At 39.7% G+C, this 24,525-nt stretch overlaps 5 protein-coding genes across 6 annotated transcripts in view; 2 read left to right on the plus strand and 3 right to left on the minus strand.

Annotated features, from left to right (window-relative positions):
- Positions 1 to 1,369: 1,369 nt before the first annotated feature.
- Positions 1,370 to 3,216, plus strand: nkx2.5 (NK2 homeobox 5). Its single transcript, XM_029441981.1, has 2 exons — positions 1,370 to 1,724; positions 2,384 to 3,216. Exons 1-2 carry the CDS (start codon positions 1,370 to 1,372, stop codon positions 2,995 to 2,997), a joined length of 969 nt encoding a protein of 322 aa, XP_029297841.1. The 3' UTR covers positions 2,998 to 3,216.
- A 1,649-nt stretch (positions 3,217 to 4,865) lies between these two features.
- On the minus strand, positions 4,866 to 9,147 carry bnip1a (BCL2 interacting protein 1a). The gene is made up of 6 exons (XM_029441983.1): positions 8,815 to 9,147; positions 8,003 to 8,095; positions 7,814 to 7,905; positions 7,608 to 7,712; positions 7,300 to 7,418; positions 4,866 to 6,607 (listed from the first exon to the last, which is right to left on the minus strand). The coding sequence occupies exons 1-6, from the start codon at positions 8,893 to 8,895 to the stop codon at positions 6,411 to 6,413; spliced, it is 687 nt and encodes a 228-aa protein (XP_029297843.1). The 5' UTR covers positions 8,896 to 9,147; the 3' UTR covers positions 4,866 to 6,410.
- Positions 9,148 to 9,301: 154 nt separating this feature from the next.
- atp6v0e1 (ATPase H+ transporting V0 subunit e1) lies at positions 9,302 to 12,581 on the minus strand. Of its 2 annotated transcripts, none has more exons than XM_029441984.1 (4): positions 12,334 to 12,581; positions 10,719 to 10,766; positions 9,725 to 9,848; positions 9,302 to 9,565 (listed from the first exon to the last, which is right to left on the minus strand). In XM_029441984.1, exons 1-3 carry the CDS (start codon positions 12,435 to 12,437, stop codon positions 9,755 to 9,757), a joined length of 246 nt encoding a protein of 81 aa, XP_029297844.1. In that variant the 5' UTR covers positions 12,438 to 12,581; the 3' UTR covers positions 9,302 to 9,565; positions 9,725 to 9,754. The 2 variants fall into 2 exon arrangements, with proteins under 2 accessions (XP_029297844.1, XP_029297845.1); XM_029441985.1 differs by having other exon boundaries at positions 9,302 to 9,562; positions 12,334 to 12,580.
- A 972-nt stretch (positions 12,582 to 13,553) lies between these two features.
- Positions 13,554 to 17,677, minus strand: rpl26 (ribosomal protein L26). Its single transcript, XM_029442167.1, has 4 exons — positions 17,578 to 17,677; positions 16,739 to 16,910; positions 16,516 to 16,656; positions 13,554 to 13,723 (listed from the first exon to the last, which is right to left on the minus strand). Exons 2-4 carry the CDS (start codon positions 16,904 to 16,906, stop codon positions 13,595 to 13,597), a joined length of 438 nt encoding a protein of 145 aa, XP_029298027.1. The 5' UTR covers positions 16,907 to 16,910; positions 17,578 to 17,677; the 3' UTR covers positions 13,554 to 13,594.
- A 631-nt stretch (positions 17,678 to 18,308) lies between these two features.
- The window catches only part of ppp2r2ba (protein phosphatase 2, regulatory subunit B, beta a), a 36,056-nt gene continuing 29,839 nt past the window's right edge, over positions 18,309 to 24,525 (plus strand). Inside the window, exon 1 of the mRNA XM_029441456.1 lies at positions 18,309 to 18,776. Coding sequence (XP_029297316.1) covers positions 18,698 to 18,776 — 79 coding nt within the window. The 5' untranslated portion in view covers positions 18,309 to 18,697. The remainder of the gene's footprint in view (positions 18,777 to 24,525) is intronic.

The raw sequence follows: 24,525 nt of genomic DNA on the forward strand, positions 1-24,525 counted from the left end.
GGGTCGGAGACAGGGGGACCCATTTACCCCGTGGCTGTGCTAAACGCTGAAGATAAAACAAACGATAATACTGTCTGTCTCCTGTGACCGTCTCCACAGGCATTAATAGCAGGTTTAGTGCCAACCGTGCGGGGGAACACGTGTAGGTAACGCACAGTTGTCTCCCCTTTACTGCTGTCAGGTTTAAATGACTTGTACTTTGTTGTTGTTAATCTGTAAATGTGTGTTTAATTGACACCATCCTGTTTACATATGCGTAAAAATGCAAACATATGAGCATCTTGTTCATTGCAATTTAACGTTGGAATTTAGCAAAAAAACAAACAAACAAACATCAAAATGGCAAAAATGAAAAGCTTAAACACTTGGGCGTCATTTATGACACATCTTTAGGATAACCTGGCCTGCAGCGTGGGTGGGAGTGTGAGTGTGTGTGTGCAGGTTTGTTGTCATCTGTTATCACGTCCTGATAACGCAGACAGTGGCTCCAGAATCTCTTGGAGGCAGACAGCAGAGTGTGTCACTCATGGTTTCAGGTTCCGTGTTCCGGGACCCAACCTGTTGTCTGCTCCGTTTCCCCCTCGGATGGGGGACTGGCCGACACCCTCAAACACGCGCACGATCAGGCAACCCCCCCCCTCCCCTGTTTTAATTCCTCTCAGTAACCTAAATGATGCATGTTTGACTTCTTAGTCATTATTATACACGTCTGATGTACACGCAGTTAGATAAATCTTTTCTCTTGGTACTTGAAGATGTCTGTAAACATCCGTCCAAATGCTGCATGGGCTTGTAGAAATAACTGGGAACGAGTTTTGTATTGTCCGTAATAACTAACTGCGATACTGAAAAATATCTATCGAACAAGACATTTACTAAGTTTCACTTAGAACTACAGACATTTATGAACTTGTTCTAAGCAAGACTATCCTAGAACAGGGCATAATAAGATCAAGCAAATGACTGATTTAAGAAAATATTTCTTACTATCAAATTTGCTTTGGAAAGAGAATAATGAGGGCCGTGCTGCTGTGATATATTTGCAGTGATTGAACACATGTAGGCCTATAAGGAACATGTACCATTCACTTTGCGTCATGAAATGGGAGTACCAGCGGCTCCATACAGAGGGTCCCACTGGCTCCCCCCTCCCTCCCCCTCCCTGCGTCACCAGGAGGAGAGGGAGGCCAAGAAAAAAGTTTGGAGACAGAGTTGACATTCAAAATGCCCACTTCACTCAAGATCAGTCTGCTCCACCAAACTAATACTTACATCCAGTAAATATTACCGGGAAAGAGAGGGAGTTTGTTGACGTCTTTTTTGTTACCTTCACATGACAGGTTAATAGTTTCTTTTTCAGTTCTTGGCAATGTTTCCCTGCCCCAGCAGCACGTCCACTCCCTTCTCTGTAAAGGATATATTAAACCTGGAGCAGAGTCGTGACGTTATGGTGTCTTCTCTGGACGTTTCATCTCGTATGGACTGCTGCACCGTGCCGACGTCCTCTTCCTCTTCCTCCTGCATGCTGGCCTGCCTGAAGCAGGAGCCTCTCCGGGACATGTCGTCCGTCACCGCCTCGATGTTTGGAGAAGACCTCCACGAGCCCAGAGCCGGCAGAGGCCATGCACTCAACTTTGCTACTACCTTTTATGGGAAATCCCTCATGGAGATGGATATAGTTAAAGACGGGAAATCTAACGCGTTTGAGGGGAAACGTAGAAAAGGTGAGATGATGAGGACAGCACTTTGATTTTGCAGGCCTGTGCTAAATGAGGCCCACAGGCTCCTGGTGTTTGATTTGGGACAATCTTTACAAAAATGTAAAGAAATCCACTACAGCAATAAGCAGTAATATAGGAAACACTCTTATACTGGGTACAGGATTTTAAACTGTGTTTTTCCAAACGTAAACACTTTAAACGTAAACAGTTTATTTGGTCAGCATTTTATTGTAGGCCTGCTATATTTATTTGTAAATGTGAATATATAAATATTACATACAAATCCATGTCAAGACTACAAATGTTGCACTGGCAAATATAAGTTATTCAGTAACGTGTCAAATAATTCTGCTCCCTGTGTGTAAATCGTGTAAATTACATCTGTCCTATTTCTCCAAATCTTACACTGAATGCATCATGGGCGGCCAAGGAGGGAACTGAATCACCAACTTTGGCACAATTACCATACTATATAATATGAACAGTTATATGATATACTATTATTATTACTATTATTATTATCATTATTATTGTTAATAGTAGTAGTTCAAATAGCTCTAGGCCTAATGGTGAAAATAAATATCCATCTAGCCCCCTGTGTTAAGAAGACACTTTTGCAAATATATATATTTCATTCTTTTCTTTCTTTCTGGTGTGATCAGAGGACTTCATTCCTCCGACCGAGCTTGTGGAAGACATAAAAACCGATGATCTGAACCGACCCAAGACCCGGAGACGCAGGAAGCCGCGGGTCCTCTTCTCCCAGGCGCAGGTGTACGAGCTGGAGCGCCGCTTCAAGCAGCAGAGATACCTGTCCGCCCCGGAGAGAGACCACCTAGCCGGGGTGCTCAAACTCACCCCGACCCAGGTAAAGATCTGGTTCCAGAACAGGAGGTATAAGTGCAAGCGGCAGAGGCAGGACCAGAGCCTGGAGATGGTGTCTCTGCCGCCGCCCAGGAGGGTGTCGGTGCCGGTGCTGGTGCGGGATGGGAAGCCTTGCCTAGCGGCAGACACAGCCACCTACAACCCCTCCTACAGTATGGGTCACATCAACCATTTCACTTATAACAACTATCCGGCTTTCAGTAACTACACCAGCCCCGGCTGCAACACAAACTATGCGTGTAATTATCCTGCAGCCACAATGCAAACTATGCAAGGACCCTCCAACAACGGGAATTACATGAACTTTGGGGTAGGGGACCTGAATAATGTCCAGAACACGTTTACCTCCAGTAATGGGGTGTCTTCGTTACATGGCATTAGGACATGGTAAATTAAACATCAAATACTCGTGTTATCCTATTTAGTTTAACTGAGGTGGTTTTACGACTGCATGCATTTTTAAATGTGTCAAGACTTAGAGTTTTTGTAACTTTTCTTATATTTAATTATTTACTTCTAGTAGTTTTTCGTTTGTGTTTTCAGCACCAGTTTTTGTCTGAATAGCAGACTTTTATTTATTTATTTCTGTGACATTGCCCTCTAAATCCAATTTCCCCTCGAGGGACAATAAAGATCTGAACTGAGCATTAACGCAGATATGTCATTTGAGCCACACCCGTTCTTTAAATGTCAAATAAAAAAACATTTTCTATTTTTATTGTATTTTTTTGTTTGACACAATGCTTCAGATGTGGATTGTTAAATAGTTGTACCAATAAAAATCAAACCGTATTTTCAGTCAGCGATGATAAAAAAAAAAAAAAAATACAACTTAAATTAAGGCTAAAATGATTAATTCTAAGGTTATTGTTGGTATTCTAATTACCATTATTGTTTGTTAATATTGCTGACATGCAACAATTTAATTGGCTCTGTCTTCCAATCCCTAAATCATGAAAAATATATGATAAAAGTATGTAATATGTAATAGTGAACTATAAGTATATAATCTGCCTCTGGCTCACATAATGGTTGAACTGGTTAAAGATCAGATCTACATAAAGGAACCTGACGTCCATACGACCCTCATATGGTTTGTGTCTGGTTAAAATGTTCAAGTGGCTATTAGGAAGCTTCCCTCAATACGCTTAAACAAGGTTAAAAGGTTGTTAAAAGTTGACACTTTTTACAACCTGCTGTCAGCCCCGTGTGCACTCGACACACATGTTTAAAGTCCCTGGTACAGAGATGGCCGTGAGCCATGACCTTGAGCAGTATTAAATGTTATTAAATCAGGATCTGCTGAGAAAATACTGTTTTTAATTCTGTGGCACTACAAACATTTTGATTTTCATTTATTGTATTGTGTGTACTAAGTTTTTTCCTATACAATCTGTAAAAAAAAAAAGCAATTCTGAAAGTCAGCGACCTTTTCTCTGTACAAATTCAAGATGTTACCTGATCCAATATATTTACCTATTCTTGGACAGTATACTTGATTATTAAAGACTTCCTTTTTGAAACTTTTTCTGTTTGGCTAAATCATTACTGTGTTACATTTGAGAATAGGGCTGGGTGAGATAGAAAAAAATCAAATAATCTTCTAACACATACCTCGATATTGCGACGATATTTTAATGTTGACTAGATGTGCTTTCACAAAAACAAGAGCATTTTGATAAATGATCATTAGTAATGTGAATATAATTAGTGGGTAAAGGCAAATAACATATAAGCTAGAACAGTCTGGTAAGGGGAGAAAATTACACCATATCAAGTCTCATATGGTATCCATATAATATTGATATGTTGCGCAGCCCTGTCTGAGAATAGCCCGAGTTTAACAGGCTCTGAGTGGAAATGCACAGAAAATGTATGTAACAGTCGGATAAATAACTGAGCCGTAGAAAGGGCTCCATGAATGTGGAGTGGCAGAGATTCTGTCTGGTTTTCTTTGTTTACGCCATCAGTGTGGTGCCGTGTCCGCTCCCCTGAGACCCCGGTCCACTTGTCCAGATACAAACCCAAACACTTGATTGAAACTATCACGGTGCTAAATGCAAGAATAGTCCAATTTGCTTGACAGAGAGCCAGAGTCCTTGTCTAAGTGTGCAGTTATATGAACAGGCCGGGCTCTGCCCAACTGCCACCACTTTACACGAGCAAGAGACGCTTAGGCATCTCTCAGGTCTCTCCACACATGCTCTGTTGTCTTCCATCTCATTTAAAACCCTCACAAACACACGTTTGAGAAACATGTCAAACATTAAGCCAGAAGACTTTGTGTTTATTGATAATTAACACTGACAGCATTAACATATATTAGACAAAATGGCAATGCCAGGCGATTGCAGACAGGGTAGCAAGGTCATGTAGCTCCTCTGGCCACCCTCTCCTCCGAGGTGTTGAAAAGGCAACGTCAGATAACAGCACCACACAAACCTAAAAATATCCCCCCTCACCCTCCACTCACAGTGGAAAGGGAGAGGGAAACGGGTTGTAATAATCTTCTTTTCCGGGTCTTATCTGAAGAAAGGCAGGGATGCATGCTGCTCTATCTCTGCCAGTGTGATCACTGCCACTGCTTTTCTGAGCTTTTCTGCTCCAGAGCCTCTGCAGACCAGAGCCAAGCTAACATTTTTATTTTATTTTTTTCATGCTGTATGAACAGAGCATAGAGACAATTTGAAGAGCACGTATACAAGTACAAGCACTGTTTGCATTATCAAACTGAGTGACAGCAGCATTAAGTCATTATAATGCTGTAATAACTTACAACTTACAGTAATTATACAGTATATACTAATAAATAACAATTAAACAAAATGCTTGTATGTCATTTGCACAGTGACTTTATGATATCAGGTGATGAATAAAAGTTTGGTTAAAACATCAGTTAATGAGGATATGTGCCCCTTTCATGTTATTTGTTTTTAAAGTCCTAATATTTTATGTATCACAATATACGTCCCTAATATTGTGACATTTAATACTACTATTTAAAAGTATTGAAAACTACTATAACTTTTTTTAATGACATGCATGCCAATAAAAGCTTGAACTGAAATGAATGGTGGCACTTTTTTGTGATCATCAGATTTGACTGAAATTGTGTTTACATTATGTTCCTTAGACTTTTCTTTTTAATCGTCAGCACTTTATCTGCAGTAATGGCAACATCTGAAGCAAACAGAATATTTTAGGAGTCTGAGAATGACTTTCTGTACTTTAAGAATCTGCATTTGTATATATTTATATAAATATATATAAATGCACATTTAGACGTATAAACTGTACGTCTTTGATAAGTGTATATATATATACACTTGTGGAACTAAAATCGTACTGGTTATCGCCCACAGGAATGTACAAAAGCAAAGATTAGTATGGGTCGTCCATCTCCTCTCACAACTTATTTCATTTAGAAGCAATGCACAGCATTACTGTTACACTAACCAAAGATGGACGTCTGACACATTCTGTTCCACCGACACGTCGGCTTCTTTTCCAGGAGAATGACTTATTCCCTTTGTATGATGAACCAAAACCTTTTCAAAAAATAAAACACTGGAACTATAGGTGTGCGGGTTTATCTTCACTCTTTGTGGACAATATTTCAGCCTGAGCAGCGTCTCAGTTCAGCAGAGTGAGCGGTCCACATTCCACCGAGCAGACACTCGTGTGTAATGTGTGTGTAATATGACACGCAGCAGTCAGGGTTGTTTAAATCATTTGCGCTGACCATGGAAAGTGCTGTATGTGGTAATGGAGGAGCTCCTCTAAAAAAAAAAAAAGGTACCTGGTCTAGAGGAAGGGGAACAGTCTCTTCTTAAGGATGTAGAGCACTGTGGCGAGGAAGAGGCCGAGCGCCAGGAAGATGAGCAGCTTGTCAGTGAGCTCTCTGCGGTTGTACTTGGTGATGAGTTTCCTCCCGAGCTGGATGGTCCCGGTCATGGTCCGAAATTCCTCGTTGGTCTCTTGGATTGTCCTTGAGGAGGTTGCTTCAAAGAGAAGATATATAATTAATATGAAAGGATAATCATATTAGACTGTGTGCATTAACCCTTTTTAATTTTTTTGGATCATTTTGGCTGTGTTCAGGCAGATGGCATACCTTTTTGGAAAGGTAAGGTGTGAGGTTGTTGTTTTTCCTTCTAATTTTGGAATTTCTACCTCAGCTCCTATCAAGTCTATAACGAACTGTGTAGCCAAAACATAGAGTCAGACCCTTAAGGACAAACATGTCCCTATTGAAACCCACTAAAACAATCATTTTGGATCCCACCGCCATTACAGCATAAACTCATGCATTATGTTAGATCAGACTTTCAATCGAGATATATGGTTAAAATATTTAACTCAGTAAAAGTGGAAAATAATATTAATATATAATTTAATTTAATTTAATAATCTTTCACAGTTTGTCCTCTATGAACATTAGAACAACTTTTAAAATAAATGGAAGCACATGGGTTAAAAACCAATCTAAAAAGCGGCCACAAAGTTTTTACCCAGATGTAAAGTATGTATACATGGCAACACAGTGATGGAGGGTCAGTAAACAAGCAGCAGCTTCCCTTTAACGCCTTTTGAATCTGCTTTAAAACAAGTTGAACAAAACAGTCACATTTGAAGTATCTGGTATAAAAAAAAAGATAATTAGGGATTTTGCTAACACACGGTTAACACTAACCGAGTGACGTCATGGTCTCCTCGCTCTGCTGAACCTGCTGCGCCATCATCCGGCTGATGCTCATAAGATTCTCTGTAATGTCGCTGGTTGTCTGAGCCACGCCCTCTTTGGTCATCTTCCTGAGAAAGAGATTGAAAACATGAATTAAATCTATACTATAAAAAGGACTACAAAAGATGTAGAAACAATGTATTTTTCTAATTACAACACCGAGGGGATTTAGTACATTGTTAAAAAAAACATTTAGTTGATCCCTGTCTCTGAACGTCTCTTGTTTATGAGAGTGTCTCTCTTCATTGTCAGCTTACCTCTGCCTCACAGCACTATCTGCTCCACTAAGAAGTGCCTGCTTTTCCATATTGTCTATGGACAGCTTGCTGGCCAAGTTGGCTTTCCTCCAACCTGTCTGGTTACTGAAAACACAGCCGTGAAAAAACCCAAATAAAAAACATTCATAAAGTACAGTGTGCAAATTTAAGCAGGATATTGTCACATTTCAATTTACAGACATTACCTCAGCATCTGTTTTCTGTGTCCCTCCACCTGACTGATCAGAGCTTGCTTGTCTGACTCTTTGTCCTGCTCCATAGCCATCTGCTCAAAATCCTGTCAAAGAAACGAAATAGCGCACATGAAACAACCAACAAGTGCTGTGGTCGATGTGCAGCCACATGTTTGCAGAGACATTCACAGCGCTTCTTACCTGAATCCGCAACCTGAGATTGTGGAAACTCTTTTTCACTTCTGCGTTCAGTTCTGTCAGCTTGCATTGAGGGCCTGTGTACTCATTAATGTCCTGGTGAGATATCACAACAAGGATGAGAGAGATGCATGCATATGTTTTAATCGTCACCGTTAGGTGAGGTTAGTGGTGTCAACTCTCATATGTGACTGTAAAAACACTGCTGGATGAATAGTGTTGTGACAGTTTGAGCTTTTCTCTCGGGGTGAACTCCCACTGACTCTCTGTAAGGTGGGAATAACCTTTCAACGTGGGCTACCAAATGTGCAACAAAATGAAAATAACTATTCCTTATGATAATCAATTACCAGTGGGAACTACATAACAAATATACTAAAAAGGTGTAGGAAATATATAATATAACACAATTAAATTAAATATTGGGTGGAAAGCTAACCAAACGTGGTAAAGATTGATCTTATGTAAAGCACGTTTATTCTAATGTAAATGAACTTCAATATGAATCATCTGTACCTGACAGAATGAGATAACGTTACCTTTAATTTTAGCCAATTTATGATATTGGTAGTCCTGTTTTCCTGTTCTTTCACTGGCAGTTTTCATTTCCCATTTGATATAATTACTTTAACTTATAAGTACATTTGGTGCATTAAAGAGACAGGTTAACCGGTGGACCGACGGCTCGAGCTGTCTGCAGCTAGAGACTCTACATGTAGCATGAATGCTATCACACAGTTCCCTTACATGACAAGCTGAAAAAACAGCTTGCCTTTACGTGGCACTAAGTACTCTTACCAAATAAATACTCGCACCTGAATGAGAGCTTTGATTTCCAGGTCATATTTGAGTATTTCTTGTTCACATATTCGGACGTGGACATCTGAGGACGCCATGTTGCCAACGTAACCGGCTCAAGCTACGGAAAGCAGGAAGCCTGATTAGAACGTAGGACTTTGCCCTTACAACCAAACGGATTTATTTTATGGTATAAAAAAGAAAAGAAAAAAGACAGTAGGCTATATAATACAATAAATAATCCTGTTCTTAGTATGAATTAATACGCAATTATAAAAAGGTATCAAAGTCTGAAAACCAAAGTGCACTTTCAACAGCCCATTAATAACGTATTGGTAATATAGTTCAAATGTATTATGAAAACTAAATATATACATGTCAACATTATGAGGAGAAATCACCACATCTATAATGACATTGACAAAGTCAAAACAACAAACCCTTTTGGCAAAAAGTCATGAGCTTATAAATTAGGCAAAACAAAATACAAAAGTTATGGACAAATGGTGTTGATTATTAGTTTATTATTTAACAACTATTAAATAGATTACATCCATCACTAATATTATTAACAAAAATAGTTCACATCAAACACACCAACTACTTGAAGGCACGGTCACTCAACAATAACAATAAACACAATTTACATAATATATAAACCAAAACGATAGGTGAAGGTCTGAGTTTAAGGCAATTCAGAAGTAATGATCTCAGCATGAAGAGAGAAGCAAACATCCATTGGTATGCAGCAGGTCAGGTCCTCCCCTGCTGGGAGAAATAAAAAACACTTTTTTAAGTCAAGCCAAACAATAAAATACATATTTAGGCTAAGGCTACATACAAGTACAGTCTCTAAGAGATGTAAAAAAAAAGGTCCAACATCAAATGTAGGTTCAATACTTTCCCATTTCAGAAGAATAAGTTTACCTGCAGGGTCAGGAGTCCTGGAAGAGCAAATTAAGGCCAGTGATAGTTCAGGTACCAGATGGTGTCGCTGGACAGAGCCGGCCCAAAAAGTGGGTTCAGCTGCGCCAGTATTGCTATCAACCAGCTGATGGACATAAAGGATATTAAAATCACGTTTGTCAAAACAAACTACTAAAGACAAATGAAAACAAAATCATTCAAAGCTCAGTTATTATGCGAGTAATTTACTATTGTCAAAAGGTAATTCTGAATTTAGGCTCACATTTATCATGACAAAACATCCGGTTGTTAGGATTATCCTAAACCGCATCAATTTGAGGCCCTTCTGGGAAATAACTTCACTTAGCTGCAACATTAGTTTGTCTCTGTGGACTTTTGCAGATCCGACATGCAACATGACACCATATACACACTTGCAACTAATTGAAAATATACATAATATATCACAAGACAGAAGTACTATATGCATTACACCATTAACTCCTATGACGAGCTTTGTTTTATTATTGCAATAATGAACACAAGTTAATATGGAGAAACAGTTGTCTCCACATTGTCTGCTGTACAAATTAATGTCCACTTGTGGAAAAGAGGCACATGTATTTGTTCTATTATTTATGATGCACAATATTATTACTGAAACTAAAATTGATGTCAAAAACTAATGAAAAACACACATTGCAATATCAAGCCAAAGGCAGCATCTTCAACAGTGTAAAATCTATAGTTTACAAAGAAAAGCAGCAAATAGTTAGATTTGAGAAGTTGGAATAAGTTATTTTTGCTTAACAATTTATTTATATGAACTAATTCTCAAAATAAATGCCCAACAATTTTCTGTCAATAGATTACTTGACTGATCTTTTCAGCAATTAGTATTAGACCTGATTCTTACTGACCCTTCATTATTTTTGATGAAGTATGTGCTATTGGTGCACATATTAAAACACATAATGCTAATTTATAAGTACATTTCCAGGGTGCAAATACTCACAAAAGGTAGCAGCAAACTGCAGTTAACACCAGCATTGTGACTATCACTCTGTGGGAATAGGAGAAAATATTTAAAAGTGGTAATCTTAACATCTAATACTGCATTAGTGGGTTTAAAGGTTCAATGTGTAAGATATGCCAGAATTGTAACTTTAAAACAATGAACTAACATTATCAACAGAATGTAAAAAAGTAACTGTGTTGACATTATGTCAAAGACGTCTATGTATTGTGTTGCAGAGATATCTACTGAAATTAGCATGCTAACAGACCAGCTGCGCTACGTCCAGTCTTTTAATAACACTTGTTCCTCTAGAGCAGTCTCTCAAAGAGTGGTCCGCGGACCACTGGTGGTCCGTGAGCGACCGCTAGTGGTCCGCGAGTATATTGGTAAAATGTCACATTTTAAATGAATATATTATAAGTTTAAAGTGTTTCTCAAACTGTTTAAAAATGACTAGAGCAGGGGTGCCCACACTACTTTTAAAATGATCAGGTCCATGTGATCTAACTGTATTAAAAATGCTGCGACAGGGAGGGTGTGTGACTGTAGGTGTACGTGGGAGCGAAACAGAGCGGAGGAGGGAATGTGAAAACTTGAATTTCAGGCGGCACGGGGAAACGCGTAGCTTCAGTTAGCAGTTAGCTGGAGTTCAGACACAGCACCGGGGAACTGACTCCCTGTTGCTGCCGCTACACAGGTCCAGCAGCCCGCTGCGAGTGCCGGCGCTGGGGCTCCATCTGACCTCTCTCCTCCCTGGCGGGCTGCTCTCCTGACTGCGCCGCCACCGGGAAGATGGGTCGTTTTCTAGTTTCTGCCACTTTGGATTGAGTCCAATAAACAAACTAACGTAACGTTACACGGACTACAGCTCCCAGTTAACATTAGTGCCCCAGTAAACACAGATGGATCAGCCACTCATGAAGATTACAAAACAGCAGAGTTTTTTGACCAGCTGTCAGAGCAGTTGGTGGCATTTTGCGTATTCTTGCCCACTGACTGACGGTAAAATGCAATATAAAGAATAAATTAAGATACAATAAATATGCCAAACTACTACAACATAAACATTAAAAGTAGAGATTTTATGGATCCAGTTTAGAGGGGCAATACTGCCCCCTATTTCTTTGGAGCAGGTAACTCGGAATTACACATTGAACCTTTAAAATACATCACAGACTATTAACATAGTTTGATCTCGTGATGCGAGTGACAAACAGACAAATAGGGGAAGTTTCATATTTTCCAGATATGGAGTACATTACTCTTGAATTTGGTATTTGAATGGAAATAGACAACATACATGTATTGCAGGGAGATGTCAATAACACCAGCATGAAAAAAGTATCAACTCGCACAGGAAGAAGGGCTGTCAAATTAACGTTAGCTTCATTTAGATCATCTAAACTTTTACTTTGTAGCGAGTAAAGTTCGCCCACAAGGTTTACATTTCTTAAATTGTTCGTGTAAAAGGTGAGAAACATATTAAGAAAGTATCGCTACATTATACACTGTACTTGTATGACATTAGAGTCACGGGACAACATACAAGAACACTAAACTTAGCTAGCTCTTTGTAGCCAGTTGGAAGCTAAAGTGAAGCTAACAAACTTACCCTCTGTTTGGTCCTTTAGGGATAAACCAGGGCACTACCCCTCCAATAATGCCCCAGAACAGAGTCACCACAGACATGGTGATCACAAAAGCTAGTTCCGCCATGGTAGGGTTTTCTTAAAAACCAAGAGTATCACAGAAGTACACACTTTTGACTTGAGACAACTTCAGTGCTGTCCAGCTGCCAGGCAGTATCCACAGGCAGCACGTATCACATGACCCTAGAGGGAGGAAGTAGAGTGAGTACTTGCGGTGCACCAGAGGCACTTATCATCTGTGGTTGTACTAAACATTAACGTGTAACGAATATCTTCTCCTGCAGTTTGGAGAAATTGGTAGATTGCCTTGTACAATATCAAGATTATGAAATGTGTTCATGGATAAGCAACATACATTGAAAATAAATGCTTGACTTTGACAGTCAGGCTCTTTGGTAAATGCTGTTGTACACACTTCATTTGGAAATACCTTTTATTTGGTATATTTCAGACTTTCTAGAATGGGGAAGATTCAGTCTGTGGTAAAAAGTGACACCTATCGCTCATTTTGTAAAATTACAACAGTTTTAGTACCAAAGGCCTAAATGCAACACGCTCAGTTTTAACAAAATGTTTTTAAACGAGACTATATTCTGATTTCATATTGTCTAGATTAAGGAAATTTTTGTTTTGTTTTAGGCTAATCATGTAGAGCTGGTTTTAGTGTCAGAACGATTACAAATCACATTTATAAACTCAGCAGCATATAATTCAGACTTCTTTACCCTTTTACGACAGACCAACAGAGCCGTTTAAATGTCTTTTATTTCAATGCAAATATCACGTCTGGGCCTTTATATACTCTTTACCAGCTCAGTTCAAAACTTTTACATCCTCCAAGGATAAGGAATCCAGCCAATACATCTATGCATTCATATTCTTATGTGCACACCTCAAACTGAAGACAAAAACTTAGTATTTAAAATTAGTTTCTCTGGACAGCCAGCCCATAATATATAAAAACATTAGTTTTCCTAAATATTTGGCTGTGGCAAGATTCACTTTGAGCACTGAAGTAATTGAGTGCTTAATCTTCTGACAGGGGATGTACAACAATAATGTTAGACTACATCAAAGAAGGAACGCATGTTTGAATTATAAATTCCTCAACATACAAACATATTTGACACCATGCAAAATCATCCCAATTACACAATGTAAAACACGAGACTGACAAAGTATGCACCATTTATACATTTTTTATTGAAAAGCAAAAGATAATTTTCACTCCTGCATCTTCTCAATGGTCTCCTCCTTGTATTTGCCCTTCTCCTTTCCATCAGCGCGAGACTTGGCCTTGCGCTCCAGGATCTTCTTGCGGTCCTTGTCCAGCTTTAGCCTGGTGATGACCACCTGCAAAGAAAAAAGAAAGTGTATTGGTAAACAAGTCATGGAATAAAGCAGTGCAACCAATCATAACGATGAGAAATGTTTGGTTACTAATCTGGTTACTTCACAATTTACACTAAATTAAAAAGGCATGTCCACAACACAATTTCTTATGATTAGACTAGTTACCAGTGGACATTCTGCAAAAGTTTTAAATTGGTGTGCCTGTGCAAGTCAAAACAGCCACTGGCCGTCAGTCAATCGTTACAAATCCATTAATGAAATGCAGCAGGCACCACAACCAAGGCTTCAGACCTGGAGCTGTTACAGAGGTCTCACATGCTTAATAGCTGCCAGATAGTTACTTTTTCATGATGTAATACTGAAATTATGAAATACATGGATATACATTTAGGTCACAGCATATAATGCTTCAATTAAATGGCCTCACTGCTGTCAAGCTCTCTAAAACACTGATGGATTAAGCCTTTTCACTACATTATGCTGCCACAACAAGAAAAGTGCAGGTGTAATTATGGCTTCATTTTATTTGGGTGTACCAATTTCAGGGCCCCATGTGTTGTGCATGCTGGCTTAACTGCACAGGTTATTGGATGACTAAAATGAAATGGAAACCTTCATTATTACTTTTAGATGCACCTGTGCCTTTTTGACTATAGACATGTCAAAAAGTCTATGAAAAGTGACTACTAGCTGAGCCAAATACTCCACTAGAAGTATTAGAACGGAAGTTTGTGTTCACATGTACCCGTGAGAGCGACAAAATGCTGCTGTGTCGAGTTATTATTCCCATCTGGGTGGCTGTCTGTTGACGTCTTACTCATAGCCCGTTGACATCCTACATGCCAACACTATTTGAAATTCACCATGAATACTAATACATCTGCCAGTTGCAAACACAGCTGGGGTTTAGTAGAATTGTTTAAAAATATATATCCAAAAAAAGGTATGGCAGAATATAACAAAAAAGAACCTACAGCAGCTTGGTGGTACAGACTGACAAACTAGGGGGAAGGATTACTGCAGTGGGTTGAACATTGCGAGTGGTAAAAGAGCAATACTTGGTCCAACAGGCCTTTTTATTTTTTTATAAACCACATAGAAGGAAAGGCACAGGTGTTAACTGGAAATCTGCCTTCATTAATTTCATTATTTACACCTCTGCTTTTTCTGCTGCTATATGTCAAGGCCTTCACAAAAGCCCTACAATAAACACTACTTTAAATAAAAAAAACTAGTTTTGTTGAGATTATTTTTTACAATTTTGAGTCTATTTAAAAATCATACTGTATTGGACTGCGTTATACTGACATTCATTTGGTTTAATGCATTTACATAAATGAAGCAACTTTATTTTTTTTAGAAACACCTTACAGTCTAAGGCAACACATACATCACTGTACACGACAGCCATAATGAACAATACAGTGAGATTATCTCTCAGACACTTCACAAATTGAACATTGCAAGATTCACAATAGAAGTACTTATTACAAGTTGCAAAATTAACTTTTGCCAACCACCCAAATGGCTAGTGAATGGTAAATTACTTTTTTTTTTGGCTGGTGAGTGGCTAGTGAGTGACAACTACTAGCCACATGCACATTTTACCAGCATTTAGCTGGTGATTGATACTCATTTTGTGCCCTGCTTACAAGGATGTTCTAGTGTATTGCATTACAATGGACAAGGGTTTCTACTGGTTGCTATGTGCACTTTTAACAGGAAATTATTAACAGTTTGCATTCCCTCCAATTTCTTGGAGACACTGAAACTTCAGTGATGTTGAAGTGTTTTACATTGCGTCCTGTTCATGATATGATCAAATATCATCTGTTATTATGCTACTGTACTCTGACAAATGTATTTTGAAAAATGACTTATTTAAGAACATCATTTTGTAGTTACAGCAAAAACTTGAATCGCGATTATATACATTTTCAATCTAAGGCAAGTTTAACATCGCCTTAATGTGTGCTCGGTCGTAGCCCTTCCCTGTTTCTTATTGCCTCCAATATTTTGGTTTAAAAAAATTGGCATATCTATTGTGTCAATTTATCTCCAGTTTCCACACTGGAAACTACAAAAAGTGGTGAACAAGTGGGGTGAAGTCTGGATTATTTGATGGATCTAATGGACGCTGAAAGTGTAGAAATATTGCTAACAACTGATGTAAGAGATTGATAATTTTACTGTTTTCAGAGAACCTGAAAGCCCCAAAGAAACGCACACATAATTATAAATGCGGCACATCAGAAGCATTTCAATATAATACAGGCCAATCCAGCCACTCAACTACAGCCTCAAAGATTACGACAAACTTGAAAAAGCCTCTCTTACAGTGCTAAGAACTAAATAATATTTGTGATTACAAGTGTTTTACTTTGTACGCCGCACAGAGTTAAAACATTGTGATCAACACAACAGCAAAGTTAAGTGCTGCAGATCCCACCACTTTAGCAGTGTTTACAAGGTCAGCCATACAACCTCTGAGCCATGATAAAAAAAATACCATTTCATGGTACTTGAGGAGCACAATAAAAGAAAAGCAGGTATAGTTCTCCACAGAAAAATGGTATTTATCATGCAATAGTTTGTATGGCACTTATTTTCACTTTACATCAATGAGATGTCAAAGAGGTAAAGTTACATCTCAAGTGTGAGTTTTAAAGCAGGTAATTAAGATGTGGATTCACTGACTTTACTGGTGCGACCTACATTGATCAATATGACATTTCACATTTATTTTCACTAAGGCAGTCACACCAATTTGAGGATCTACACAACTGTCTCACCTTGCTCGGGTGGATGCCGACATGGACTGTGGTTCCGTTGGCCTTTTCTCTCTGCACACGCTCGATGTAGATGACATACTTTTTCCTGTAGACTTGCACTACTTTGCCAATCTGCTGGCCTTTGTAGTGTCCACGGACAACCTGTTTGTAAACAACACAAGTAAGTCAAGCTAGTGCAGCATACACTTATTATGACAAACTTTAAGTAATTTAAACTACATACCTGGACTTCATCATCTTTGCGGATGGGCATGGACCTCACATTGTACTTCTGGCGGAGCTCCTTGGACAGGGGGGAAGACATGATCTTCCTCCTGATGTGTGAGGGGGCATTGAAATGCCTCTTGCGGTTCTTGCGGCGGGAGGAGGTCACAAATGGATTAAGCTTCATGATGCTGTGAACAAACAAGACACAGGTTATTAACCACGTTATGCTACATAATGTGCTGAAAACGTGACTCGTGCAAGGACGAAGTGTTTCAAACGAAGATGTAGGCAAGTTAGCAAATACATGCTAGTCTTTGAGGAAACCGGTTTCTCTGCACATCACCTCCCTTGAAACACTTAAAATAACATTTCAAATAGTTTTCTAAAACCCTCAAGTTGCGTTAACGGTATTAAAACGGCTAAATAGCTGGTTAGGCTATAGTTTGTCTTCAAAGCGGTATGCTAAGCTAGCAACATGACGCTACTAGGTTAGCATAATATCACAGACAGAAGCGATAGTGTTACTCAACAGTAACGCAGTAATATTACAGAGAGATTTACAGACTAAACTAAAATCAATTAACTGAAATATAACCAAATATTCGTCGCTAGTACCAGAAATCAAGCACCTTAACTAGCCGTAGTCGACATGCGGATACTGACAGACCTAGCCGGAGCAGCAAATACTGAGAGGTTTTAACTAGTAATCTATCATCAATCTGGGTACAATATTGGCCTTATTTTAATGGTGACAATGTTCACGAAGTGTTTAGACGTTTGTAGGGATACACTGTGACATTAAAGGGAGGATGGATAGTGATAACTTTAGTGAAATTATCTGTAAGGAATTCTTACCCTGCCGTTTGCTCCTCTATGGCCGGCGGAAAAGAGACTCGTACAGTACTTCCGCTGGCATTAGTTCACACTCAAGTCTCGCGAGATTTGCACGAAAATTAGATTAAAACACGAACATTTTATAATATTAGTATGTTTAATATTGTTGTGTTTATCTCTTATGGATTAATCCGATTTATGGGGTGATTTTAAAGCGTTTTTTTATTTTAACTACTTTTTATGGTCCTGCATTATTGGGCCTACCACGTTAAACTTCATGAACATGAATTTCAAGAGATTTATTTTCCAAACATTCTTCACTGGTTTTATTACTGGTTTTTTTTTTTGCAACAGTATACTGTAACTCTCGTTTATTGGCCATATTAAATATTACCACGAGATGGCACCAAACCCAATTAATCAATAACCTGGTCAGCAGTTGGAAACAAGTTTTGTCTATGATTCATCAAGTTTTGGCCTGTGTTCACTGTCACACACTATGTTGTTGTAATTTTCCTACCAGTTAGAAACACTAGTAATGGGTTAAATCTCAAATATAACGAGTGACTCCAGAAAATGTATGGAGGCATTATAGATTTAATAATTAGTAGACTCATATGATAGATATAGATTCATTCTATATATAGATTCTATATCTATATTCATTCATTCATATAGAATAGATTCATATGGGAACATCGTGGGAAATACATGATCATCTCAAAAATTGCTCTTTTTACTCCCATACTCTGACAAACACGAAGGGTGGGGGTGTTTACACCGGCAGACCACACATGCATTGACCTCCCCTCTGAGAGGACAGACACGACCCCTGTCCTGCTCTCACTCAAACTACTACATTCACGGACTGAACTACCGACACGGAAGCGGAGGTGCGCTGACATTGTGCGCGGTTTGCTCCCCGGGCGGCGCGCAGTTTTACCGGAGCCTGCTGCCTGTCTGCCTGCACTGTCTGCCTGCGAAAAGTGATGCTGTCATAGCCCCCTGCGCCGCGGACAGAGAGCCTCTTTCCCCTCCCGCACCCCCCTGGTTCCTCTCTGGCTTGCTGTCGCGGCGGCAGTGCGGATGTGGAGCCCGCAACTCAACGCTCTTCACCCGTCGGAAAGCATCGGAGAAGAAGATGAAATGTTTTTCCCGTTATCTCCCGTACCTCTTCCGCCCTCCGAGCACCATCCTGTCCTCCACTTGCCACACCGAAGGTAGGGTGGGACGCCGAGTGGGCTGTCACGGGCTGTGAGTTGCTTACTTTGAGCGTGTGACATGAATGTTTAGGTGTGCTACACTGTCTCTGACACATACAGTGGGCTAAACATGTGTGATGTCAGAAGTTAGATTGTCCAGTTGTAGGGCTACTATCCCACTGCAGATGTGTCACAGTGCATGAAGTTGTTAGAGCCATTCTCAGATGTAGATATGAGGGGGGAAAAGATGCCAATGCCTTTGAGGATTTTTATGATTGTGTGTCTGGTGCAAAGAGTAGCACTCCTCGTTTCACTCGTTTTGCTTTCCTTAGAGCTGTCAACACAGGCCTACAGCATGCCAAGAGACACACTCAATTTATGGAGTTGCATTACAAGTATCTTCCATTGCCACTTAATGTCATTAATTTTACCCCTTCACACTTTGCTTTGAATATGTGTTAGGCAACAATAGGCCTTTCTGAGACAATATCAGACTTAATTCACATGCAATTCACTCAGTTTAGAGGGTGGGAATTCCTCCAAATGCCAAAACCTTTACCATGTAATACACCAACTATACAGAGTTATTGTCCTGGAGATGTGCAGGGTAAAAATGTCGATTTGAGTGAATTGACCCCAGCCGTAAAAGCAATAAATGAGTTCATAAGAGCTCATCGTTCTGATTGTGCTGTTGGACTGGGCAGCCCAAGAGGGTCTGAGTGTTTGTATAACCAGCCATTTACTAGGTCATAATGTTGAGACTGAGCCACTGCATTATTTAACTTTGCATGGTTGCCCTCCTTCCTGTGCGTGTTCTGCCCTCAGCCCTCTGGCCCAGGGATGAAGATAGTGTGGTATAGTGTACAGTCAAGTATGTGGTGGACATAGCTAGGGCACTTTATAGCCTGTAGAGCTGACCTATAAACTGTATACATCAAGACATGAATGGCATTTATGCACTCACTCATGTTTTCTTCTGCTCGATCACATCCATTACCTTTTCCTTTTTTTGTTTTTACAAAGTTTTACTCCCTGTTTTCTCCCTTCCACTATACTTCTGAGCAATTTTACATTGATTTAAAATTGGATTCAATTGCTCTTGATTTGTAGGATACATTTAGACAACAACGTATATTTATTGATATAATGACATAATGACACACAGTATACAAAAGATAACATGAGCACAAACATTAAAACAAAAAATATGGTGTAAATCATAACAACAATAACAAAGGATTATTTTACGACTGATAATACTCCGTCCAGCGAGGAAAAACGTGAGCTATGGCTGAAAGTTGTGGAAAAAGTAAGTAAGTTAAAATGAACCTTGTCAAAGTACGGTTTTACACTCAAACATTATCTTGTTTAAATCTCTAGTTTTTCCATTTTAACAGCTGCTTATGATTTGTTGAAATGGGATGTTTGGACAATTAATACACTATACACTGTTTGATTTACATATATATGCAGCCAAAAAGATTATTTTCCATATGAAATGCAGAGATATGATCGTCTTAGCTCTTAGAAGAAGTGAGGTCAACAAACACATTCATTCTCTCCCACTGTCTTAGCGCTCTCTCTCTCTGACTCTCAATCTTCCTGATGCCTAAGATAAGGGAGTGGTGTAATAGAGGAAGTGATAGATCAGTAAACATAGAGCTGCACTGCACAGTAATGTGATACATGATCCTGCATTGCTCTCTGTGTGGAGAAGTATGAAACAGTAAAAAGCGAGTGAGAGACGTTGAATGCCATGTGCTGGAAGCCAGCGGGGTGAGATGACACAGCAGATGACCTTGGAAATGTGATGTGTAAAAATGACACATCATCTCATCTGCACGCTATCTACTGTTTTACTGTGTTTGAAAAAATAAAGTGAATCATTGCATACACATGTTGCATGGAAGTCCCTCAGTGTTTGTTTTCGCCTGTGTTTGCACTTCCTGCTGTGATCTTGTGACCGGGCTTTGCCTTTCCATTAGACCTCCTGGTCTTGAGGAGGCTTGTCGGTTCATCGCTAAAGTCCTTGTTTTTCCTTTCGAGCCGCCCCCTCCCTCTCTTCAAACATCTCCCAGCATTCATGTCCAGCCCAGCTGAGCCGAGTTCACCCCAGGGATGATGAGTGTGCAGTTACCATGTTAGTGGAAAATACATTATATAAGCTTCGTACTGGACCATATTAGTGTGTGTTCTCTTTGTTTTTCTGGGCTATTGTGGGGAGCAGTGTGCCATCATCACTCGGATTCACCTGGGTCCAGTCTCTCAGGGATACACAGCCAGCTTTTTACTGCCTTTTTTAAATGTGTGTGTGTGGGCCTCTGTGTAAGTTTGAGTCCTAGTGTGGTTTGTCTGTATTTTTTCTGCCCTTCTGTCCCCTGGGGTTTGTGTTTTCCCCTTATTTCACATCAATCTGTCAGTTCTGGTGTGATGGATTAAGTCTTAAAGGTTCCTGATGGGTTTGTGTTTGTATGTGCTTCTCCTTTGTGGTGTCCTTTGTGTTTGAGTCAGGGAAATAATGTGCGCCCCAAACTGACACCTCACCACATCTCAAGCTGCCATCAATCAACGCAGCCAGTCCCGCCTCAGCTTCCTCACCTTCCTCCTTCCTGTTCCTGTAGAGTCTGAGGGCGACTCTACGATACATTATTTGTTTGAGTGACAGAAAAAAAGCAGAATGAATATTTATGATTAGATCTGGGGCAAGAAAGTCTTTGTGATTAAGGACTATAGTTGACAATTGTCTTGTGGTATGTGTATTAATTTCTCTGCACTTTGCATTTTTACTGGGCTGTTTTATTTATAGGAAGAGCAGTTAGCTCGTCATGGCAGCGCCTGAGGGGGACTTCTGTCGGCGTTTTGTCAAAGCATGACATTGAGTTGAGTTTTGTGGGTGAGGAACACAGCGTATGTTGGCGTGTGTGTGTGTGTGCCGTTAGCATACATACTGCTGTGTTGTTATCCTGACAGACACCCACTTCACAGCTCAGAACACACTCCTCATATTCGCTCCATCCTTACATGCCGCCAGGGACAAACACCCTACATAGAAGCACACACACACACACACACACACACACACACACACACACACACACACACACACACACACACACACACATACACACAGGCATCCACACGTGTGTACACGTGACTGTTCTGTTTCAGTTTGGTCAGCTTTATTTTGCAGAGGGTAGAAAGATGGGAGAACAGGGATAAAAAGGGTGCTAAAAAATAATACCAGAGAAAGATGATGAAGATATGAAGTGGAAGTTGTCAGTCTAACCCGGTCCTCTTTATACTTAAACACCCTGACAAGCAAAGTAACATGTTTAGAAAGGAGAATATTCTTAAAGGTGTAGGCTGCTCTTGAGATTGTAGTATTGCACTCTATATAAAGTTTGTGCATGAGAGGGATTAATAACTCAAAGTAGAAGAGGCAGAAATACCCTGAAGCTTTATTTTCCACAGTAACTGCATGTATGAATTTACGGAGCACAAGAGATGCAAGGGCTGGTGAATCTGCAACAAAATAAATACAAGAGTTAAACCCAAAGTCAAATTCGTCTCACACGTCCATCTTAAAGTTATAGGGATACATGAAGTTGCCAGTTAAATTAACATAGACATAGGAAAAGAACTAATCAGTAAGATAAATTCCTCTTCCAAGAACTGCTGCCCCATGCCAAGGTGAGAAAAATGGAGTGAAAGGGAGTGCAGTCTTTAAATAAGAAGTGATCGGGTGAACTTAATCAGGTAAATGAGGGTGAAAACAAGAGCCAATCAGTGATGAGAAAAAGGGAGGTAAGGAAGACCAAAATAAAGAAAATAGGGATCTTTACTACCATTTAGTTTCACTCTCATTGCTCTCATCAGCTTCGTTCCAGCTGTAGCAAGCAGCTTGTTTTTAGACAAAGTCATACAGACAAAGTTAGCAACAATCTGGTTAACATAGTGGAGTATTTCAGCAGCTCATGCTAATGCTGCCAGTTATGTAAAGGCCACTGTTTTCTAACATTTTCCAAATCAACTTTGTAAAATGATATATCAGTGTTGTGTTTACTGCTTGTCGTGATCAAATTATCAATGAATGCAGGTTTAATCAATCATAATGGTCATGTTTTCACTAAGTGATGCACTAATCCAATAAACTAGATATTGACCTCACTAAACAGATGCTTTCAGCCAGATCAGGCGGCAACTTCCTGGTCTGAAAAGTGAAGTCAATGTGGAAATGCCTCAAACCTGCATTCTCTCTAATAGCCAGCAGGGGTCCAATACTTCAATATTTCAAAAAAGAAGCCCAGTTGTATAGAAGTCTATGAGAGAATGACCCTACTTCTTACTTCAGTAAACATTTTCCTAATGAGTTTTATAGTCTCAATCACTAGTTTCAGGTCTTCTTAAATACAGGATTGATATTCATTTAGTGCTCAGCATGTCCGTGTGATGGGACCTCGGTATTTGTTCTGCCCTGGCGTTGAATATGTATATATCTATGTGTATTGCATCAGACATTTGCAATACATGGTCTGCAATACAGTATGTACCCACCTGAGGCTTACAGGGGGAGTTAGCAGTGACATGGGGATTGTCCAGTCCACAAATCTAAGTGGTAATCATATACTGGGACCACAATATACTCCCAAGAATATAGGTGAAGTACGTACCTATGTGCTATACTGCAATCATTTTTCATACTGAAATGAAACGAAGGAAAACAAATGGCTGTCAGGAAGGAAGGATCTCAACAATAAAGTGGATGTATGCTTTGGAAAATGGTGAGCAGCAAAATAAAGTAGGCGACATGTAGTTAGTGGGAAAAACACACCCTTCAAATCCCACTTGGTGGATCTTTAGGAGCCTTTGAGAGAAGATACGAACATGGCGTTCTCTTACACAGCGAGACGAAAACACCATAACATACCAGCCTCTTTCTCACACAGCACTCATCCGCAGTCTCACGTTACCACAAACACTTCCTGCTAGGTCTTCACAGCTAGTCTACATGAAAACAAGGAAAGTTAAAGTATCACTGAGACTCCCTTCGCTCCTACAGCCTCGCAGGAGGCAGCTTACCATTACAGCAAAACAGTGGCGCAAGTCTCATTCTCTCCTTTCTTTATCACTGTTACACAATGTGTAGCGCAAATGTTTCACCTGTGGCCTGTAACTTGACGGTGTGCTATACGGCATCGACTATGCTCCTGTTGGGAGCTATAGAGCCAGACAAAGAGGCTCCTTATCGAGCCGGACTGCAGGGCCTTTGCAGCGGCTGGCAGGATGCGGTACAGAGACAGAGACTGCTATTGGGATTGGGGTATATATAGAACATCAGGATGGGCTTCCTCTTTCTCTCCCTCTCCGCCCATCTGTCTCTGTGGTTTTATAAAGGGTCCTGATGGGTTGAGTGAGACAGTTCTGCACTGCTGCAATAAAACCCTTTTATTAAATCCTGAAGTGCATCTTGTATTAATTGCCTCTAAAAAATGATGCAGCAATAGCAACTGACAGAACATTATTTCAATTTGATGTATTCTTATTAGTTTAGAGGCAACAATAGTTTGCGTACACTCTTTGCTTCTATGTTATTCTCTGTTCTTATATTGCTTTTCATATAAAACCTATCCATGGTGATTAGATTAGATTAGAATTACACTAACGCAGACTTAGGTATACCGAGTGCTGAGCACGCCCAGGTGACACGCATGGATGAAAAGCTTTTCTTGTTTGTATCTCAGCCCTTTCAAGTTGTGTGAATTTGGAA

The sequence above is a fragment of the Cottoperca gobio genome, chromosome 10, assembly GCF_900634415.1.
Source record: "Cottoperca gobio chromosome 10, fCotGob3.1, whole genome shotgun sequence".
Classification (NCBI taxonomy): Eukaryota; Metazoa; Chordata; class Actinopteri; order Perciformes; family Bovichtidae; genus Cottoperca; species Cottoperca gobio.